The sequence below is a fragment of the Anolis sagrei genome, chromosome Y, assembly GCF_037176765.1.
Source record: "Anolis sagrei isolate rAnoSag1 chromosome Y, rAnoSag1.mat, whole genome shotgun sequence".
In the NCBI taxonomy this organism is placed as follows: domain Eukaryota; kingdom Metazoa; phylum Chordata; class Lepidosauria; order Squamata; family Dactyloidae; genus Anolis; species Anolis sagrei.
The window spans coordinates 14,073,786-14,094,022 of record NC_090035.1 but is presented as its reverse complement, the minus strand read 5'-3'; the positions used below and the strand labels follow the sequence as shown (position 1 = coordinate 14,094,022).

The 20,237-nt window shown below is 44.2% G+C and overlaps 2 protein-coding genes across 3 annotated transcripts in view; one reads left to right on the top strand and one right to left on the bottom strand.

The window, feature by feature from the left end:
• Positions 1 to 3,192: 3,192 nt before the first annotated feature.
• LOC137095143 (alpha-N-acetylgalactosaminidase-like) lies at positions 3,193 to 18,713 on the bottom strand. The gene is made up of 8 exons (XM_067461444.1): positions 18,698 to 18,713; positions 11,443 to 11,545; positions 10,072 to 10,246; positions 8,079 to 8,256; positions 7,483 to 7,577; positions 6,150 to 6,311; positions 5,465 to 5,662; positions 3,193 to 3,666 (listed from the first exon to the last, which is right to left on the bottom strand). Exons 1-8 carry the CDS (start codon positions 18,711 to 18,713, stop codon positions 3,406 to 3,408), a joined length of 1,188 nt encoding a protein of 395 aa, XP_067317545.1. The 3' UTR covers positions 3,193 to 3,405.
• The window catches only part of LOC137095142 (zinc finger CCCH domain-containing protein 7A-like), a 34,158-nt gene continuing 31,904 nt past the window's right edge, over positions 17,984 to 20,237 (top strand). Inside the window, exon 1 of one of the 2 annotated variants that reach the window (XM_067461443.1) lies at positions 17,984 to 18,161. The gene's annotated coding sequence lies outside the window, so the exon portion shown is untranslated. The remainder of the gene's footprint in view (positions 18,162 to 20,237) is intronic. The other variant, XM_067461442.1, reaches the window with a different exon arrangement.

The window sequence follows — 20,237 nt, the reverse complement described above, 5'->3', positions numbered from 1 at the left end:
CTCCTAATGAGGATGGGGCCCACAACTGGGAGAGGCGGGGAAGATGACAAACACATAGAAAAACATTGTCTACGGGGTGCACTTTGGCACCATAGAATCATTGGAAGAGACCCCAAGGGCCATTTAGTTAAATCCCCTCCTGCTAGGCAGGACAAACACCATCAAAGCACTCCCAACAGATGGCTATCCAGTCTCTGCTTAAAGATCTCCAGAGAAGGAGAGAGAGAGAGAGAGATGAATGGATAGATAAATCCATCGGTTGGATGGATGATAGGTAGATAGATAGATAGGTAGAGATAGATACTTGAATTGGTGGATAGATAGTTCATTGGACAGATAGAGCATTGAATGGATGGATGGACATTGGATGGATGGATGGATGGATGGATGGATGGGTGGATGGATGGATAGCTAGATGGAGAGATCGTTGGTTGGATGGATAGATAGATCATTGGATGGATGGATAGATAGATATTTGGGTGGATACATAGTTGAGTGGATAGATAGAGATAGATTGTTGAATTGATAGATGAATAGATAGATAGATAGATAGATAGATAGACAGACAGACAGACAGACAGACAGACAGTTGGTGAATAGATAAATACTTTTTTGGATGGATGGATGGATGGATGGATGGGTAGATAGATAGATAGACAGTTGGTGAATAGATAAATACTTTTTTGGATAGATAGATAGATAGATAGATATACTTTTTTGGATGGATGGATAGATAGATAGATAGATAGATAGACAGAATAATAGATCAATTGATGGATGGATGGATGGATGGATAGATAGATAAATGGACAGACAGATCATTAGATGGATGGATGGATGGATTGATTGATGGATGGATAGACAGACAGACAGTTGGTGGATAGATAAATACTTTCGTGGATGAATGGATGGATAGATAGATAGATAGATAGATAGTTGGGTGGATTGATAGATCGTTGGATGGATGGATGGACAGACATATCATTGGATGGATGGATGGATGGATGGATGGATAGATAGATAGATAGATAGATAGATAGATAGATAGATAGATAGATAGATAGATAGATAGATAGATCATAAGGATCCTAGAGTTGGAAGAGACCCCAGAGGCCATCCAGTCCAACCCCTTTCTGCCAGGCAGAAAAAGCACCATCAAAGCACTCCTGACAGATGTCTCTTCAGCCTTTTGTGCTATGGGATTAATTGTTTGGTGAGGACCCGGCCCTCTTAGCCACCCCAAGTGGTGCCAATCTACATTAATTGTTCTGTTTAGATGCACCTAAAGATTGGCATCCAGACCAGGATGTGAGCAAAAATTTCTCCTTTTCGAGGGAGTGCCAAGTGCTTTTGAAGGGCCAAGAGCTGTGCAAACAAACCCTGTTTGCTTTTGTTCTGGCACTCCCTGGTGAGCGTTACAGGATTAGATGTCCCATGCGTCACAGGACAACAATAAGGATTTGTGGATTTGGAACGTTGTTGTACCTCTTAAAGGCAACCACATCCTGCCCCCATCCCTACTGCAAGCTTTAGTAGCATTCATCGCAATGGATTAATTGGATACCATTGCCACCATTCATTTCTCTCCTAGTCTAATACACCCACTGGGCAGAAATAATGCTGCCAAAACCAAAACTGAAAGCTGTTGGACTAAACTGGAAAGAAAGGCATAAAGGATTCTAAGAAGGCCATTAAATGCAAATCAAGGTGGCTAATGGCAACATTCACACCTGCCTCCAACAGACAAGGGTCCTTTCTCCCACCCTGTACATTATTCCACAGATATATAAACCTCATCTTCCTAGTTTCCAACAGACCTCACAACCTCTGAGGATGCCTGCCATAGAGGTAGGTGAAACATCAGGAGAGAATGCTTCTGGAACATGGCCATACAGCCCGGAAAACTCACAGCAACCCAGTGATTCCAGCCATGAAAGCCTTCAACAACACATTCTAAGCAGAATCTGCACTTTATTGCAGTACTAGCCGTCCTCTGCCACGCACTGCTGTGGCCCAGTCTGTGTATATGTGTATTGTGTGTGTATATATGTGTGTATATATTTGTGTATATGTGTGTTTGTATATGTGTGTGTGTGTGTGTGTGTGTGTGGCTTTGCACACTATGCGTTACTGTGGCCCAGTCTGTGTATGTGTTTTGTGTGTATATATGTGTGTACATATTTGTGTATATGTGTGTTTGCGTATATATATATGTGGTTTTTTGCACCACATGTTGCTGTGGCCCAGTCTGTGTATATGTGTTTTGTGTGTATGTGTATATGTGTATATATATTTGTGTATATGTGTGTTTTCGTATATATGTATATATATGTGTGTGTGTGTGTGTGGCTTTGTGCATCACACATTACTGTGGCCCAGTTGTGTATATGTGTTTTGTGTGTATATATGTATGTACATATTTGTGTATATGTGTGTTTGCATATATATGTATATGTGTGTGTGTGTGTGTGTGTGTGTGTGGCTTTGTGCATCACGCATTACTGTGGTCCAGTCTGTGTATATGTGTATTGTGTGTGTATATATGTGTGTTTATATTTGTGTATATGTGTGTTTGCGTATATATGTATATATGTGTGTGTGTGGCTTTGTGCATCACACATTACTGTGGCCCAGTCTCTGTACATGTGTTTTGCGTGTATATATGTGTGTTGGCATATATATGTGGTTTTGTGCATGCGTAGTTATGGGTTTTTTTGTGTTTTGGCTTTTTAAATCTCTTCTGCTGTGCTTTTCAGTGTTTTATGAGTGATGGTCACTCATTGGCCTGAGAGGAGTATTGTGTCCAAATTTGGTGTCAATTTGTCCAGTGGTTTTTGAGTTATGTTAATCCCACAAATGAATATTACATTTTTATTTATATAGATAGCACTGAAAAAAGCACAAAAAAGAAGCCAGCTACACGTGTCGGCTGAACAGACAACCATCAAATAGCATACGGAGCTCTTCTGCTTTTTCTTTCCTGCGTGTTTATTGTAACACAAGTTTCCCCTTGTGTTTCTAGCAAAATGACCCCAAAAAGCCTTCACTTTCGATGCCTTCAAATATTGATTTGGACGAGGGAGGTCTCCCCATTTGTATTGACTTTGCGTTCGGAGCGGCCTCCTTCCCTGGATGTCTTGTACCTCTTGCGGCTCTGTTTACGTACAGGCATCGTCCTTTTGGTGGACGCTCCAGCCACTTCTCCCAGGTCCAGCTCTCTGAAACTGAATGACCACGTCATGAAAGAAGGTCTGCCTCCAAAGCGTGGGAAGTTTGGAAAGCTCCGTCCTATGTTCTCTCTGTTCTATTCCTACGGGTCTTCTTCCCACGTCCTTCGCGGAATGCCATGCCTTGACCGCTGGGCTTCTCCGTCCCCTCAAGTTGTGCTCTCCATCCCTGTGTCCTTCAGCAGAGTGGTCGGAGGAAGAGGAGGGCCACCCCGGTGGGGGGCACATGGTAGTTCAGGGGGTCACTGGCCTTCAAGGTGCCCATGAAGCGCTTCTCCAGGACGTCATAGGCCTTGTAGCCGGAGGCACAGCCGGAGATGGCAAGTAGTTCCAAAGCCGTCACAAAGGGTCGAGGGGTGCCATCCGTGCCGGTGTTTAGGACCGCCAATGCAAACTGGCCCCTGACCAGGGGCCGGCGCCAGACCTCAAAGTGGGAGGACTGTGGGACAGAAAGAGAGGCCAGTGGGTCAGGAAGGTTTTCCAACAGGATTCCTGCAGAAGTCTTTGATCTGGAGGACATAGAGATGCCTTGAGAGAATATACTAATCAAATCCCCAAATGCAGAAGTCTGGCGGTTCTACTATTTGACAAACCCACTGTATAAAATGTGAATAATCTCAGTGCAGGAAAATTTATATGCACATCTTTCTATTATTATTATTATTATTATTATTATTATTATTATTATTATTTAATCGAAAACCATTTGAAAACTTCTTGCAAACAAGCATTATTGTCATATTGTCACTATTTATTATCATCATCGTAGTAGTAGTAATGATGATAATAAATAGTGATGACGATGCTTGTTTGCAAGAAGTTTTCAAGTGGTTTTCAATTTTAAAAACCTCATCATCATTATTAGGAGCCCCCGGTGGTGCAGTGGGTTAAACCCCTGTGCCGGCAGGACTGAAGACCAACAGGTCGCAGGTTCGAATCCAGGGAGAGGCAGATGAGCTCCCTCTATCAGCTCCAGCTTCTCATGCGGGGACATGAGAGAAGCCTCCCACAAGGATAAAACATCAAATCATGTGGGCGTCCCCGGGCAACGCCCTTGCAAACAGCCAATTCTCCCACACCAGAAGCGACTTGCAGTTTCTCAGGTCGCTCCTAACATGACAAAAAATAATCATCATTATTACTTTTTTATTGTGTCAGAAGTAACTTGAGAAACTGCAAATCACTTCTGGTGTGAGAGAGTTGTCCATCTGCAGAGACGTTGCCTGGGAGACACTCGAATGTGTTACTATCCGATGGAAGGCTTCTCTCATGTCTGCGCATGGGAAGCTATAGCTGACAGACGGGAGCTTACCCCATCTTGCGGATTTGAATTGCCGCCCTTCAGGACAGCAGTTCAGCCGGCACAAGTGTTTAACCTATTGTGCTACCACGGCTCCTTATTATTACTGTCAGTATTGCTGTTATTAGTATTATAATTGAAACCCAACTGAAGGCTTCTTAAAAGCAAGCATTAATTATTATTATTATTATTATTATTATTATTATTATTATTATTTAAAACTGCTTGAAGACTTCTTAAAAGCAAGCTTCATCCTCAAAACTATTACTGAAAACCACTTGAAGACTTCTTAAAAGAAAGCCTTATTATTATTATTATTATTATTGAAAACATCTTGAAGACTTCTTCAAAGCAAGCATTATTATTCTTATAATTGCTGAAAAGCACTTGACTTCTTACAAGAAAGCATCATCATCATCATCATAATCACAAACTGCTTCAATATTTCTTTAAATAATTTATTATTATTATTATTATTATTATTACTATTGAAAACCACTTGAAAACTTCTTCAAAGCATTATTATTATTATTATTATTATTATTATTATTATTATTATCTTGTTGGTTATTTTTTGGCTATGGTAAGTTATACTGAAGTTGTATTTATTGATTGTTTTTTATTTGATTTATCATTATTATTTGAAACACAACAAGATTGGCCCCACTTGAACTGCCTTGGCTCAATGCTATGGATTCACAGGAGTTGGGAGTTTGGCCCAGTCTTGATTCTCTTGCTCCAAAAAGTACAAACTCCAACTCCCAGGACCTCATTGCATTGTTGATTATGATGATACATTTTATTGATTACTCTCCTCTCCTGAAGGCTTCCTGAAGGGCGGAATATAAATACTGTAAATAAAAATAATAGAACACAATAAATACAATAAGTTACACAGATAAAGTTACACACATGCCCCACGTAGTGGGGAATGCACCTTGTAGATGCGCCTGCCTTGGATGCCACGTGGGTCCTGGTCAATATAGAGAAGCAGCGGGTTCTGCAGGAGGTCCTTGGCATCGTCCGAAATGGTGCGCAGGTTGCAGGACATGAAGAAGGGGGCGGCCAGGATGGCCCAGAGGGCCACTTGCACCTTGGACTGCTCCAGGCTCAGGCCAAAGTCCCCCAGGATCAGCTGCAGCAGGAGGAGAACACCATGCACCCCAAAGGATACACACACACACACACACACACTTATAGTAATAAGCATCAGAACCAAGGAGAAGAGGGGTTTCAGCCAGAGAGCTCAAAGTGAGTCAAAATCCAAGATCTGGAGCACTAGCTTTATCTGTAACCAGTATCTCTAACCAAGATCTTGTATTTGAAAGGCTTAGGCATGGGCTGCATCTACTCTGTAGAATAAACCCAGTTGACTCCATTTTAACTTTCATGCCACTGTGGGAGTTGTAGCTCACAAGGTCTGTTAGCCTTCTTAGGATTGCATTGCGCTGAGCTAAAGAAGTGGTTCCCAGTTGAATCCATTCCCCAATTTAGATGCACCCAAGCAATCCTCAAATATGGTTTTGGCATGTCCTTCCTCTAAATTCCTGAATGGAAAGGTGGTTTTTTTTTGGGGGGGGGGGGCAGGGAGTGTGGGTGGGGGAGGGAGGTTGGCATGTTACCATGTCGGGGTCATTCCACCTTCCGGGTCCGGCGGCCGGCTGCAGCATATCCTGATTATTCCCGTACCACTCAATGATGTGGAAGAGGCTGTCCCAAGAGTCCTCGATGTCCTTGTAGTTCCTCCAAAGGTTGCATATTTTGCCCAGCAACGTATAATTCACCTAGCATGGAAAGCAAAGGACTTAGGGTGCTTTTTCTATGGGACAGGTGCTGGAGCCAATCTGCCATGACTAGTGCACTAGTGCTAACCTACCTGCCTACCTATCTACCTACTTATCTGACTATCTCTCTCTCCTTCTCCCCATCCCTCTATCCCTCTATCCATCTATCCATCTATCTATCTCCTTGTCTCTCTATCTCCATCTCCCTATCTACCTATCTACTTATCTCTCTCTCTATCTCCATCTGTATCTCCTTCTCTACCTACCTACCGATCTACCTGCCTGCTTGCCTATCTCTCTCTACCTACCAACCTACCTGCCTGTTTACCTACCTACCTCTCCATCTATCTATCTACCTACCTGCCTGTTTACCTACCTGCCTACCTATCTCTCTCTCTAGCTATCTACCTACCGATCTACCTACCTGCCTACCTACCTACCTGCCTACCTACCTCTCTCTCTATCTACCTACTGATCTACCTACCTGCCTATCTACCTGCCTGCCTGCCTATCTATCTATCTGTCTGTCTGTCTGTCTGTCTGTCTATCTATCTATCTATCTATCTATCTATCTATCTATCTGCAAATCTCTCTATTCATCTATCTACCTACCGACCTACATAAGTCAATATATATGTTTTTATCAATGTATGTATTTTCTAATACGGCTCTCACACCCAGAGAGCCCTGTAATCCCCACTGATAATGGATCTGAACCAAACTTAGCACACATATCCACCACAATCAACTTTAAATACTGCTTGGATTTCAGGAATATTGACTCAAGATGATGGGAGTTATAGTTCACTCCTATGCAAAGAGCACCGTGAATCCTACCAATGATAGATCTGGACCAAACCTGACACAAAGGTCCATCATGACCAACTTTCAATACTGATGTGGGTTGGAGGCAATGCCAGATGATGATGGGAGTTGTAGTTCACTCACATCTTTATGCACTTTCTAACAGGACCATTCATAATGTCCTATGTCAAATAATGACTATTTTCCCAATCAGTAGCATTACAAAATCTCTGACATGGGCATTACTACTACTGCAACTCATGAGGAGCTATGGCATAATCCATCTGCTTTTAACCCTGGTTTGGGGCTATCATCACCATCATCACATTTATTAATACCCTGCTTTTCTCTCTTGTTCGGAAGTTACCTTTGGCGGGAGGCCTCCTTCGTAGGCCGGCCAGCTGCAGGAGAAGGCAATCGGCCGCCCGGTTTTGTTCAATGCCGCACTCATCTTTGGGTAGCCTTTGGCCCATAATAAACAGAACAGAATAATAATAATAATAATAATAATAATAATAATAATACAAATAGAATAGTAAAATATCAATATAATAATAATACAAATAGAATAGTAAAATATCAATATAATAATAATAATAATAATACAAATAGAATAGTAAAATAACAATATAATAATAATAATAGTAATAATAGTAATCATAATGGCAGCTTCAAGGCAGGGTTTGTTTTTTTGGGGAATCCCTTTGTCTTCCAGTGCAACTCTATGGTCGGCATTGAACATAGGGTTACCCTGGAGGACATAGAGATTCCTAGAGATAATATACAAAACAAATCAATGAATGCAGAGGGCCAACTGTTCTATTATTTGACCAAATCCATTGTGTAAAATGCAATTATTGTTGTTGTTGTTGTTATTATTATTATTATTTCCCTCCTGATGCAACCATCAGGTGCTGGCAGAGGATTCAAGAGGGTTTTTCAATGGGGTCAAGAACCACGAACCAGCTGCCTTGGTGGCGACATCAGAGAAGCAGCCATCCAGCTTCAGCATGTCTACTCCCCACGACGCAAAGGTCTGGGCATCCGTCTCGATGGTCTTAAGGGTGGTCCCAGGATACCCGGCACAGGTAGCGTTGCCCAGGTCACTGTAGATGCCAAATTTCAAGCCTTTGGAGTGGACCTGGGGGCAATGAGGAGATCAAAGAGAGCAGATTGAGACAAAAAGAGATTGAGAGGCGAGGCTTGTCCCTGTTTTAAATTATAGCCCATCCCTGAGTAACAAACGTCCGACTTACAAAATTCACAGTTAAGAACGGGGCTGAGACAACAGGAAATGGGAGGAATCTTCCCCTCGGAAGGAAGAGAAATCCACTCCTGGAAGAGTTACTATCATGGGGAAAAGGTGTCTCCACTGAAGCTGTACCTCCAATTCTTGTTTCCATAACAAGCCACATTTTCCAAACTCCAATTATTAAGAGACAGAACGTGAGGTGGCATCTTCTGAACAGAGGCACAGGCAGCAAAACAGACACCACAGGGACGTGACCCCTTTCCCTATTCTATCTAAAGCTTACACACACACACACACATACATACATACACACTAGCTGTTCCCTGCCACATGTTGCCGTGGCCCACATGGGGGTTCTGTGTGGGAGGTTTGGCCCAGTTCTATCCTTGGTGGGGTTCGGAATGCTCTGTGATTGTAGATAAACTATAAATCCCAGCAACTACAACTCCCAAATGTCAAGATTCTATTCTCCCCAAACTCCACAAGTGTTCACATTTGGGCATAGTGAGTATTCATGCCAAGTTTGGTCCAGATCCATCATTGTTTGAGTCCACAGTGATCTCTGGATGTAGGTGAACTACAACTCCAAAACCAAAGGACACTGCCCACCAAACCCTTCCAGTATTTTCTGTTAGTCATGGGAGAACTGTGTGCCAAGTTTGATTCAATTCCATCATTGGTGGGGTTCAGAATGCTCTTTGATTGTAGGTGAACTATAAATCCCAGCAACTACAACTCCCAAATGACAAAATCAATTTTTTTGAGTGAAGGACATACATTGGGTTGTTAGGTGTCTTGTGTCCAAATTTGGTGTCAATACGTCCAGTTGATTTTGAGTTCTGTTAATCGCACAAATGAACATTACATTTACACAGACACACACACACACACACTAGCCATCCCCTGCCACGTGTTGCTGTGGCCCCGTCGTGTATATGTGTTTTGTGTGTGTGTGTGTATATATATGTGTGTGTGTGTGTGTATGCATATATGTGTATATATGTGGCTTTGTGCATGCATTGTAATGTATTTTTCGGGGCTTTTTAAATCTCTTCCGCTGTGTTTTTCAGTGTTTTTATGTCACTTGTTGGCCTGATAGGTGTATTGTGTCCAAATTTGGTGACAATTCTCCCAGTGGTTTTTGAGTTATGTTAATCCCACAAACGAACATTACATTTTAATTTATATAGATGGCTGGTGTTACACTGAAGAAATGTTCCTGTTCCAACTTGCAAACAAATTCAACTTAAGAATCAAACTGACATAAATGATTTTGTTCTTGTGGACTGCCTGTATTTTAAAGGACAATTTCAAGTAGAGGCTGGTTGGCCATCTGTCTGGAGTACTTTGATTGTGCTTTTTCTGAATGGCAGAAGGGGATTGGAGTGGATTGTCTTTGGGGGTTCCTTCAAACTCTAGTATCTTACATTCATCACCATCATCCTTGATGATGATGATGATGATGATGTGCTTTTCCTGCCTGAAACAAAGAAGGATGTTGGATTAGATGGCCTTTGAGGTCTCTTCCAACTCTTCTATGATTCTGTTTATCATTACCAAAAACCTCACCCGGGCATTGGTGGGTCCCTAAGCCAATAAGTAGTGAATAGAAGGAGAACGAGTGGGGCTTGCTTGTGCATTTCCTATCCGAGGGGCTTCTGCGAGCCCTGGGTCTGCAGGGCCTTGCAGTGGGGCTGGACTCACGTAGTCGGCCAGGGCTTTGATGCCACTGGGGAAACGGTCAGGGTCCGGCTGGAGCCGACCTTGAGAATCCCTCTTCTTTGCTGCCCAGCAGTCGTCCAGGTTGACGTATTTGTAGCCCAGCGCCTTCCAGCCGTCCTCAACCAACCGGTCAGCCATGGCCTTGATCAGTTTTTCACTATCGGCAGGGAACAAAACCCAGAAGGAAGGCAGTGTGACCCCATTTGAACTCCCATATGGCTCTTGTTTACAGCTTCTTCTCTTTCTCTTTATGCTCATCTTAGGGCCCTTCCAGATAGGCCCTATATCCCAGGTTCTGATGCCATTTTTTCTGCTTTAAACTAGATTATATAAGTCCTCACTGCCAGAAAATCTGGGATAAACAGAATAGTTAGCAGGTTAACTTTTCTGATAGAGTCAGGGTCCATACCCTCTGTATTTCTCCTTGCTTGAAACAGAAGTTCTCAATGAGGGAAAACATGCAGATCAAGAATAAGGCACCACAGCCACCTACAAACCCACCATCATGATACCGACTTGGAGGACCATCATCCTCAGGCTATGAGGGATTGCCTAAGTAAAGTAAATAAGTAGTACATGGAGCTAATAAATGGCTTCTAAGTAAAGGTAAAGGTTTCCCCTTGACATTAAGTCTAGTTGTGTCTGACTTTGGGGGGTGAAGATCATCTCCATTTCTAAGCCAAAGAGCCAGCTTTGTCCATAGACACCTCCAAGGTCATGTGGTCAGCATGACTGCATGGAGTGCCATTACTTTCCCTCTGAAGTGGTATCTACTGATCTACTCACACTTGCATGTTTTTGAAACTGCTAGGTTGGAAGAAGCTGGGTCTAATGGCGAGAACTCACCCTGCTCCTTGGATTCGAACTACCGACCTTTCGGTCAGCAAGTTCAGCAGCTCAGCGGTTTAACCCGCTGTGCCACCAGGGGCTCCGAATGGCTTCTATGTCTTATGAAATGGATCTTCCTTTATTTCTCCTTTCACTCATCTTAGCTTGTAGCCTAGGCCTGGCTCAATGCTATGGAATATTGGATGCCACAAAGGGGGCTGGCTGGTACCTTGGCAGACTACAGATCCCAGGATGCTATTGCATTGAGCCATGGGGATTGGGAGGGTTTAAAATGGTGCCAAACTGCATTAATTCTATATTATAGACCAGGCATGGGCAAACTTCAGCCTTCCAGGTGTTTTGGACTTCAGTTCCCGAAATCCCTAACAGCCTCAGATCCTTTCCTTTCCCCCCTCAACCACTTAAGAGGAAGGATCTGAGGCTGTTAGGGATTGTGGGAGTTGAAGTCCAAAAACACATGGAGGGCTGAAGTTTGCCCATGCCTGTTATAGACACAACTCTCACCTGATGCAGTTGTCAGGGTCGTTGGCACAATTGGTGTTGCATCGGAAGCGCTCCCAAGGCACCCATCCCATCGGAGGCGTCCGGAGGAGGCCATTTTCCATGCCATAAGTGCCATAAGGAAGGATCAGAAAGGTCCATAGAGGAAAGGGCGGCATGATTTGGAGAGAAACCCTGCAAAGAAACCAATATTGATTTGTTTCATTCTAGGTTTTAAATTGCATTGCTTTTCAGGCCAAGAGGGAAAGGCAGGGTGTAAATATTACTATCATTATCATTATTATTTTCATCATTTGTTTGTTTCCCCTCTGAACTGAGATCTAGTGTCCATGATTTGTTGTTGTTTATTCGTTCAGTTGCTTCCGACTCTTCGTAACTTTCTGGACCAGCCCAGGCCAGAGCTCCCTATCAGCTATGGCCACCCCCAGCTCCTTCAACGTCAAGGCAGTCACTTCAAAGATACCATCCATCCATCTTGCCCTTGGTTGGCCCCTCTTCCTTTTTCCTTCCATTTCCCCAGCATCAGTCTTCTCCAAGCTTTCCTGTCTCCTCATGATGTGACCAAAGTACTTCAACTTTGTCTCTAGTATCCTTCCCTCCAATGAGCGGTTGGGCTTTGTTTCCTGGAGTATGGACTGGTTGGATCTTCTTGCAGCCCAAGGCACTCTCAGAACTTTCCTCCAACACCACAGCGCAAAAGCTCAGCCTTCCTTCACTCAGTCTTCCTTATGATCCAGCTCTCACCTCCATAGGTTATTACGGGGAATACCATTGCTTTAACTTTGCGGACCTTTGTTGCCAATGTGATGTATCTACTCTTCCCTATTTTATTGAGATCGGTCATTGATTTCATCCCAAGAAGGAATTGCATCTATAGTCTGCATCTATAGTCATCTTTGTGCCTAGAAATACAAAGTCTGTTACAGCCTCCATGTTTTCTCCCTCTATTTGCCAGTTGTCAATTGGTCCGGTTGTTTTTTGTTATCTTTAACTGCAACCCAGTTTTTGGCCTTTCTTCTTTCACCTTGGTTAGAAGGCTCCTCAGCTCCAACTTGCTTTCGGCCGTCAAAGTGGTATCATCTGCATATCTCAGGTTGTTAATGTTTTTTCCAGCAATTTTAACTCCAGCCTTGGATTTGTCAAGCCCTGCACACTGCATGATGTGTTCTGCATATAATTTGAATAGGTTGGGTGAGAGTGGACAGTCCTTTCCCAAACGTGAACCAGTCAGTTGTTCCATGGTCAGTTCTTACTGTTGCTACATGGGCCTTATACAGATTCCTCAGGAGAGAGACAAGATGGCTTGGTATCCCCATCCCACCAAGACCTTGCCACAGGTTATTATGATCCACACAGTCAAGGGCTTTAGAATAGTCAATCAAACAAAAATAGTGGGTTGTTGTAGGTTTTTCGGGCTGTATGGCCATGTCCTAGAAGCATTCTCTTCTGATGTTTTGCCTGTGTCTATGCCAGGCATCCTCAGAGGCTGTGAGGTCTGTTGGAAACTAGGAAAATTGGATCTCCAGGGTGAGAAAGAACTCTTGTCTGTTGGAGTTAGGTGTGAATGTCTCAATTGGCCACCTTGATTAGCATTTGATGGCCTGACAGTTTTTAGGTGTGCCCTGTTCTTGTCTGGGGGAACATGAATGGCACTGCAGACTACTTCAACCAGAGAAGTCAGCCAAAGCAGAACATCCGATGAACCAGCCTGGAGACAGCATATTATTTGAGAACGCAGAAATGCTGGACTGCTCGAACAGCCACCATGTCAGACTACACAGAGAAGCCACTGAAATCCACAAGCATGTGGATAATTTCAACAGAAAGGAAGAAACCATGAAAATGAACAAAATCTGGCTAAAAGTAAAGGTTGTCCCCTGACATTAAGTCCGGTCATGTCTGACTCTGGGGTGTGGTGCTCATCTTCATTTCTAAGCCGAAGAGCTGGCATTGTCCATAGAAGCGCTTTATTAGAGTTTAAGACCCTCTGCACATTCCACATGCCCAGAATCCCAACATATCACCTCTCACACCCAGCACTTTTTTTAACCTGTACCTATCATTGGCCCGGCCCTGGTTTTATTGCGTAATAGTGTAATGTTTTGTTATTGTTTATGTTTTTAATTTGCTTTGCATCATATTGTTATTGTCTGATGTTGTTTTGTTGAGGCCTTGGCCTTTGTAAGCTGCATCGAGTCCTTCGGGAGATGATAGTGGGGTACAAATAAAGTTTAATAATAATAATAATAATAATAATAACAATAATAGACAACTCCAAGGTCATGTGGCTGCCATGACTGCATGGAGCGCCGTTACCAATCTGGCTACCAATATTTTTAAAATCTCTAAAATTATAATATTAAATAAAGAACAAACTCAAACACAGGGGTACTCCAGACAAGAAACAATCAAGGACAGCTAATCATCTCTCAACAAAGGATTCCCCAGGCACTAACAAGACACCCCTAAAAACTGTCAGGCCATGAAATGCTAATCAAGGTGGCCAATTGAGACATTCACACATACCTCCAACAGACAAGAGTTCTTTCTCTCAACCTGGACTTTTGACAGATATATAAACCAAATTTTCCAAATTTCCAACAGACCTCACAATCTCTGAGGATGTCTGCCATAGATGCAGGCGAAACATCAGGAGAGAATGCTTCTAGAACATGGCCATACAGCCCAGAAAACACACACAACAACCATTGATTCTGGCCATGAAAGCCTTCGACAATAGAATAATAGAATCATAGAACAAAAGAGTTGGAAGAGACCTCATGAGCCATCCAGTCCAACCCCATTCTGCCAAGAAGCAGGAATGTTGCATTCAAATCACCCCTGACAGATGGCCATCCAGCCTCTGTTTTTTAAACAAAGAAGGAGCCTCCACCACACTCCGGGGCAGAGAGTTCCACTGCTGAATGGCTCTCACAGTCAGGAAGTTCTTCCTCGTGTTTAGATGGAATCTCCTCTCTTGCAGTTTGAAAGCCATTGTTCCATTGCGTCCTAGTCTTCAGGGAAGCAGGAAACAAGCTTGCTCCCTCCTCCCTGTGGCTTCCTCTCACATATTTATACATGGCTATCATATCCCCTCTCAGCCTTCTCTTCTTCAGGCTAAACATGCCCAGCTCCTTAAGCCGCTCCTCATAGGGCTTGTTCTCCAGACCCTTGATCATTTTAGTCGCCCTCCTCTGGACACATTCCAGCTTGTCAATATCTCTCTTAAATTGTGGTGCCCAGATTTGGATACAATATTCCAGGTGTGGTCTAACCAGAGCAGAATATAAACAAAAATAGATCTTTGTCTGAAACTCCCTGTTTTTCTCCATTATTATTTATGTATATTTTATTCTAGTTTCTAATTTTTTTTGAATTGGTTATATTTAAGTGGCATTTTAGTACATTTAATACAAAATTGAGTTTCTCAAAGGGTGGTCCGGGTTCAGCAGCGGCCTTTCAAGAGGTTCAGCACCTTGGACAGAGCCATGAAAGTGTGCGGTCCCTTTAAGAGAGTGAAAGTGTGCCAGGATGGTGGGCAAAGGGGCACATTTAACAATCCAGGCTAAATAATTCCAGCATGTCAAATAGGAAATGTTGATAATGGGGGCCAATGTGTTGCTCTTTCCTTTCCTAGATCCTTCGCCAACCCACCTCTGCTCTATTTTGCTTCCTGAATGAATCTTTTGGGAACCTGGATGACGTCATAAGGCTTTGGTTATGATGCCACCTATAGAAAAGCAGAGGATGTTCCAGGCCACGCCCCCTTCAGAACGCCCCGCCCCCGGAGTCTATTAGTGCGGGTTGGAATCGCTCGCGCATGCGCAGCGTTATTCTCCAGTCGGTTGCTGAGGAGAATGACGTGACGCCATTATTCAGGGCACGCATGCGCAGTACACTCTTTGCCGCTGTCTCGGAAAGTAGGCAATGCCCTACTTCCTGGTTGCTGGAGGCGGGTCTCTTGGTGAGCATGTATTGTGTCCCACGCTCAGCCAATGAGAGAAGCGGCTATTTCGCGCGGACCAATCAGATCGAAGCGGAGGTGGGCCTTTCTCCCTTGAAAGAGAATTCTCTCAGGGCAACAATGCATCCAATTTATTTATTTATCGTGTCATCAGCAACCATTGTATTACAATTCTAACGGAGCAAAACAAACACAGAAATTAAAAAGGAAAAGGAAAAAAAACCACACAGATTTTGCAAATTTGGTATTTGGTTAAATGTCCTTTGACCAGTATCTGGCCACTTTGAGTGCCTCTGGGGTTGCTGCAAGAGGGTCCTCCATCGTGCATGTGGCAGGGCTCAGGTTGCATTGCAGCAGGTAGTCTGTAGTTTGCTCTTTTCCGCACTCGCATGCCGAGGATTCCACCCTGTAGCCCCATTTCTGAAGATTGGCTCTGCACCTCGTGGTGCCAGAGTGCAGTCTGTTCAGCGCCTTCCAAGTCGCCCCGTCTTCTGTGTGCCCAGGGGGGAGTCTCTCATCTGGTATCACCCATTGGTTGAGGTGCTGGGTTTGAGCCTGCCACTTTTGGACTCTCGCTTGTTGGGGTGTTCCAGCGAGTGTCTCTGTAGATCTAAGAAAACTATTTCTTGATTTATTATTATTATTATTATTAAAACTTATATGCCGCCACTCCCCTGGGGCTCGGAGCGGCTTACAAGAATAGCTAAAATCTAACAAAGTTTAAAAGCAATTTAAAACAATTTAAAAACAACAGTATCAAACATTAAAAGCCTGTCGGAACAGGTATGTCTTACATGCCCTGCGGAAAGCTGGTAAGTCCAGCAGGGCATGAACCTCAGGTGGCAGAGCATTCCAGACTGATGGCGCCACTGCTGTGAAGGCTCTGCGCCTGGTTGCCGTTAGACGCAAGGTCTTGACACTGGGGACTTCCAATAGATCTTGGTCCTCAGAACGGAGGGATCTCTGGGGTTGGTAGGGGGTGAGACAATCCCTCAGATACATTGGCCCCAGACCATGCAAGGCCTTAAAGGTGAGTACCATCACTTTGAAAGTGATCCGGTGCTCAATTGGTAACCAATGCAGCTGTAGTAAGATTGGTGTTATGTGGCATCTCATCGGAATTCCCGCAAGAAGCCGAGCAGCTGCGTTTTGTACCAACTTGAGCTTCCGAATCACCGACAGAGGGAGGCCAATGTAGAGGGCGTTACAGTAGTCCAGTCTTGAGATGACCGTGGCCTGGATCACCGTAGCTAGGTCGTCCCTGGACAGGGAGGGGGCCAGCCTTGAGGCAGGCCATTCAAGTCGTTGACGTGCTGGCTGATACCCAAACAGGGGATGAGCTGGAGATGTCTCTGCCTTGGTCCTTTCACTATTGGCTGCTACTTCCTGGCGGATGTCAGGTGGTGCAATACCGGCTAAGCAGTGTAATTTATCCAGTGGTGTGGGGCGCAGACATCCTGTGATAATGCCGCATGTCTCATTAAGAGCCACATCCACTGTTTTAGTGTGGTGAGATGTGTTCCACACTGGGCATGCATACTCAGCAGCAGAGTAGCATAGCGCAAGGGCAGATGTCTTCACTGTATCTGGTTGTGATCCCCAGGTTGTGCCAGTCAGCTTTCATATGATATTGTTTCTAGCGCCCACTTTTTGTTTGATGTTCAGGTAGTGCTTCTTGTAGGTCAGAGCACGGTCCAAGGTGACTCCCAGGTATTTGGGTGCGCTGCAATGCTCCAGTGGTATTCCTTCCCAGGTAATCCTCAGAGCTCGGGATGCTTGTCTGTTCTTAAGGTGAAAGGCGCATGTCTGTGTTTTAGATGGATTAGGGATCAGTTGGTTTTCCCTATAGTAGGCAGTAAGAGCACCTAGAGCTTCGGAGAGCTTCTGTTCTACCATCTCAAAGCTCCCTGCTTGAGCAGTAATGCCACGATCATCAGCATAGATGAAGCTCTCTGTCTCTTCTGGCAGTGGCTGGTCATTTGTGTAGATGTTGAACATGGATGGAGCAAGCATGCTCCCCTGAGGCAGGCCGTTCTTCTGTTTCCGCCATCTGCTTCTCTGGCCCTGGAACTCAACAAAGAAGCTCCTGTTTTGTAGCAGGTTTCCTATGAGGCGGGTGAGGTGGTCGTCCTTTGTGATATTATACATTTTTCTCAGGAGGAGGCGGTGGTTCACAGTATCATAAGCTTCTGTTCTACCATCTCAAAGCTCCCTGCTTGGGCGGTGATGGCACGATCATCAGCATAGATGAAACTCTCTGTCCCTTCTGGTAGTGGCTGGCCATTTGTGTAGATGTTGAACATGGATGGAGCAAGCACGCCGGGTCTCTTTGTGAATAGTCTTGGTGTCCCACGCTCAGCCAATGAGAGAAGCGGCTATTGCGCCGAGGACCAATCACATCGAAGCAGAGGTGGGGCTTTATCTCTTGAAAGAGAACTCTCTATCAAGGCAACGACGCAGCCAATAGGAAGCCGTTCAACCTCTCTCTGGACCAATCAGCGGGCGCCGTCGTGGCAGCGTTGCCCTCCGCCCGCTAGGGGACGCTGTGGCGACGGTGGCCACGGAGTGCCAGACCGGAAGAGAGCGCAGACCGGAAGGGACTGGAGGAGCCACCAAAGGAGCGGAGAGGGGCCTGTCTCGTCGCGAAGGGCCTCCGCCGCGCCGCCTTCTCCTCCTCCTCCTCCTCCTCCCCGCTCTTCCCCCTTCCTTCCTTCCTTCTTTCCCTCTTTCCATCCTTCCTTTGGCCTTGAAGGAGCAGGTGAGCCCTGAGGGGAAGGAGGGCCCGGCCTTTGAGGCGAGAAGCGCCTCTCTTCGGGGAGAAGGCCTCGCTTCATGGGTGGAAGGGAAACCCTTAAGCAGGCATAGGCCAACTTCGGCCCTCCAGGTGTTTTGGACTACAACTCCCACAATTCCTAACAGCCTGCCGGCTGTTAGGAATTGTGGGAGTTGTAGTCCAAAACACCTGGAGGGCCGAAGTTGGCCTATGCCTGCCTTTCAAGGACTTTCCTTGCTTTATTAATTGATTTATGTTTTACATGTATCATGATAGATGTGCTGTCTGCTTTCCCTACATGGCAGGGGGTTAGTCTAGATGGCCCATGTGGTTTCTTCTGACTCTATTCTATGATTGTAATACATGACATTATTTATTTACTTTATTTATTTACTTTGCTTGTATACTGCAGTTTATTTATTTACTTTGCTTGTATACTGCAAGAGCAAAAGTCAATCCAACAGGCATAAAAATTTAAAAACAATTAAATAACATAATATACAGGGTAATAACACATCAATACCAACACATTAACATCTTGTAACTAGAATCATGATCCAATTCGTCGTCCAAATTCCGTATTCTATATTCATCATGTACAATTGCACCGTTTATCCGAACGCCTGTTCAAATAGCCAGGTTTTTAGTTTTCTTCGAAACACCATTAACGAAGGGGCTGATCTAATGTCCAAGGGAAGGGCGTTCCCTTGGACATTGTATATATACTACATATAGATATATATTGTTACTAGCCATCCCCTGCCATGCGTTGCTGTGGCCCAGTCTGATGATCTGGAAAATAAAGTAATGAGAAGGTGTTGGTTTCCAATATATGTAATTTCTTTATGCTTGTGGATAAACAGTATTTCTTGCTGTTTCTTTGTCAGTGTTGATGTGGAGAGTGTCTGGTTGGCCTACTCTGAAACATGCAACATATCATTGTTCTTCTTCTTTTCAAATCTATGATACTATATCTCTCTGTGTGTGAATCATATATATCTATATCTATGGCTGGATGGCTCTTTGTCAGGAGGGCTTTGATTACGTTATCTTGCCCTGGTGAAGGGAGGTGGACTGGGTGGCCTTAAGACCGCATCTCTGCCTATGAACCCACCAGGACTTTGAGACCTTCCGGGGAGACCCTGCTCTCGATCCCGCCTGCTTCTCAAGCACGGCTGGCGGGGACGATAGGGCCTTCTCGGTGGTGGCTCCTCGGCTGTGGAACGCCCTTCCTACGGACATTAGACTAGCACCATCTCTAATGGTATTCCGCAAAAAAGTGAAGACCTGGCTGTTTAAGCAGGCGTTCGAATAATTAGTGGAATGATTGGTTAATGAACACTGGAATGGAACAATGGATGACGAATCTGGAACATGTTTTTGATGACGAGACGACAGTGAATGGGTATTGTAGTAACTGTTTATTAATTGTGTAATGTGTTAGGTTGTTAACTGTTTCTATACTGTAGCACTGAATTTTTGCTGTTCGTATTTGTTGTGAACTGCTGTGAGTCGCCTTCGGGCTGAGAACAGCGGTATATAAGTAAGGTAAATAAATAAAATAATTAATAAATATATTGTTACTAGCTGTGCCCTGCCACGCGTTGCTGTGGCCCAGTCTGTTGATCTGGCAAATAAAGTAATGAGAAAGTGTTGGTTTCTAATATATGTAGTTTCTTGATGCTTGTGGGTAAACAGTATTTCTTGCTGTTTCTTTGTCAGTGTTGATGTGGAGAGTGTCTGGTTTGCCTACTCTGGAACATGCAACACATCATTGTCCTTCTTTAGGGGTCCTTTTCAAATCTATGATACTATATCTCTCTCTGTGTGTGAATCATATCTATCTATCTATATCAAACTTAGGCCCGGGGGCCAAATGCGGCCCTCCGCTCAGGGTCAACCTAAGTCTGTAATGACTTGAAAGCACACAGCAACAACAACAATCCTATCTCATCAGCCAAAAGCAGGCCCACACTTCCCATTGAAATACTAATAAATTTATATTTGTTAAAATTGTTCTTCATTTTAATTACTGTATTGTTTTTAAGTGGTTTTTGCATT

Excerpts from the sequence above, each read along its gene's own strand:
- LOC137095143 (XM_067461444.1), bottom strand. Across the intron at positions 10,247-11,442 it reads GACCCTGACAACTGCATCAG|TGAAAAACTGATCAAGGCCA; the intron begins GTGAGAGTTGTG and ends CCCTGCCGATAG. Across the intron at positions 8,257-10,071 it reads TCAAAGCCCTGGCCGACTAC|GTCCACTCCAAAGGCTTGAA; the intron begins GTGAGTCCAGCC and ends CATTGCCCCCAG.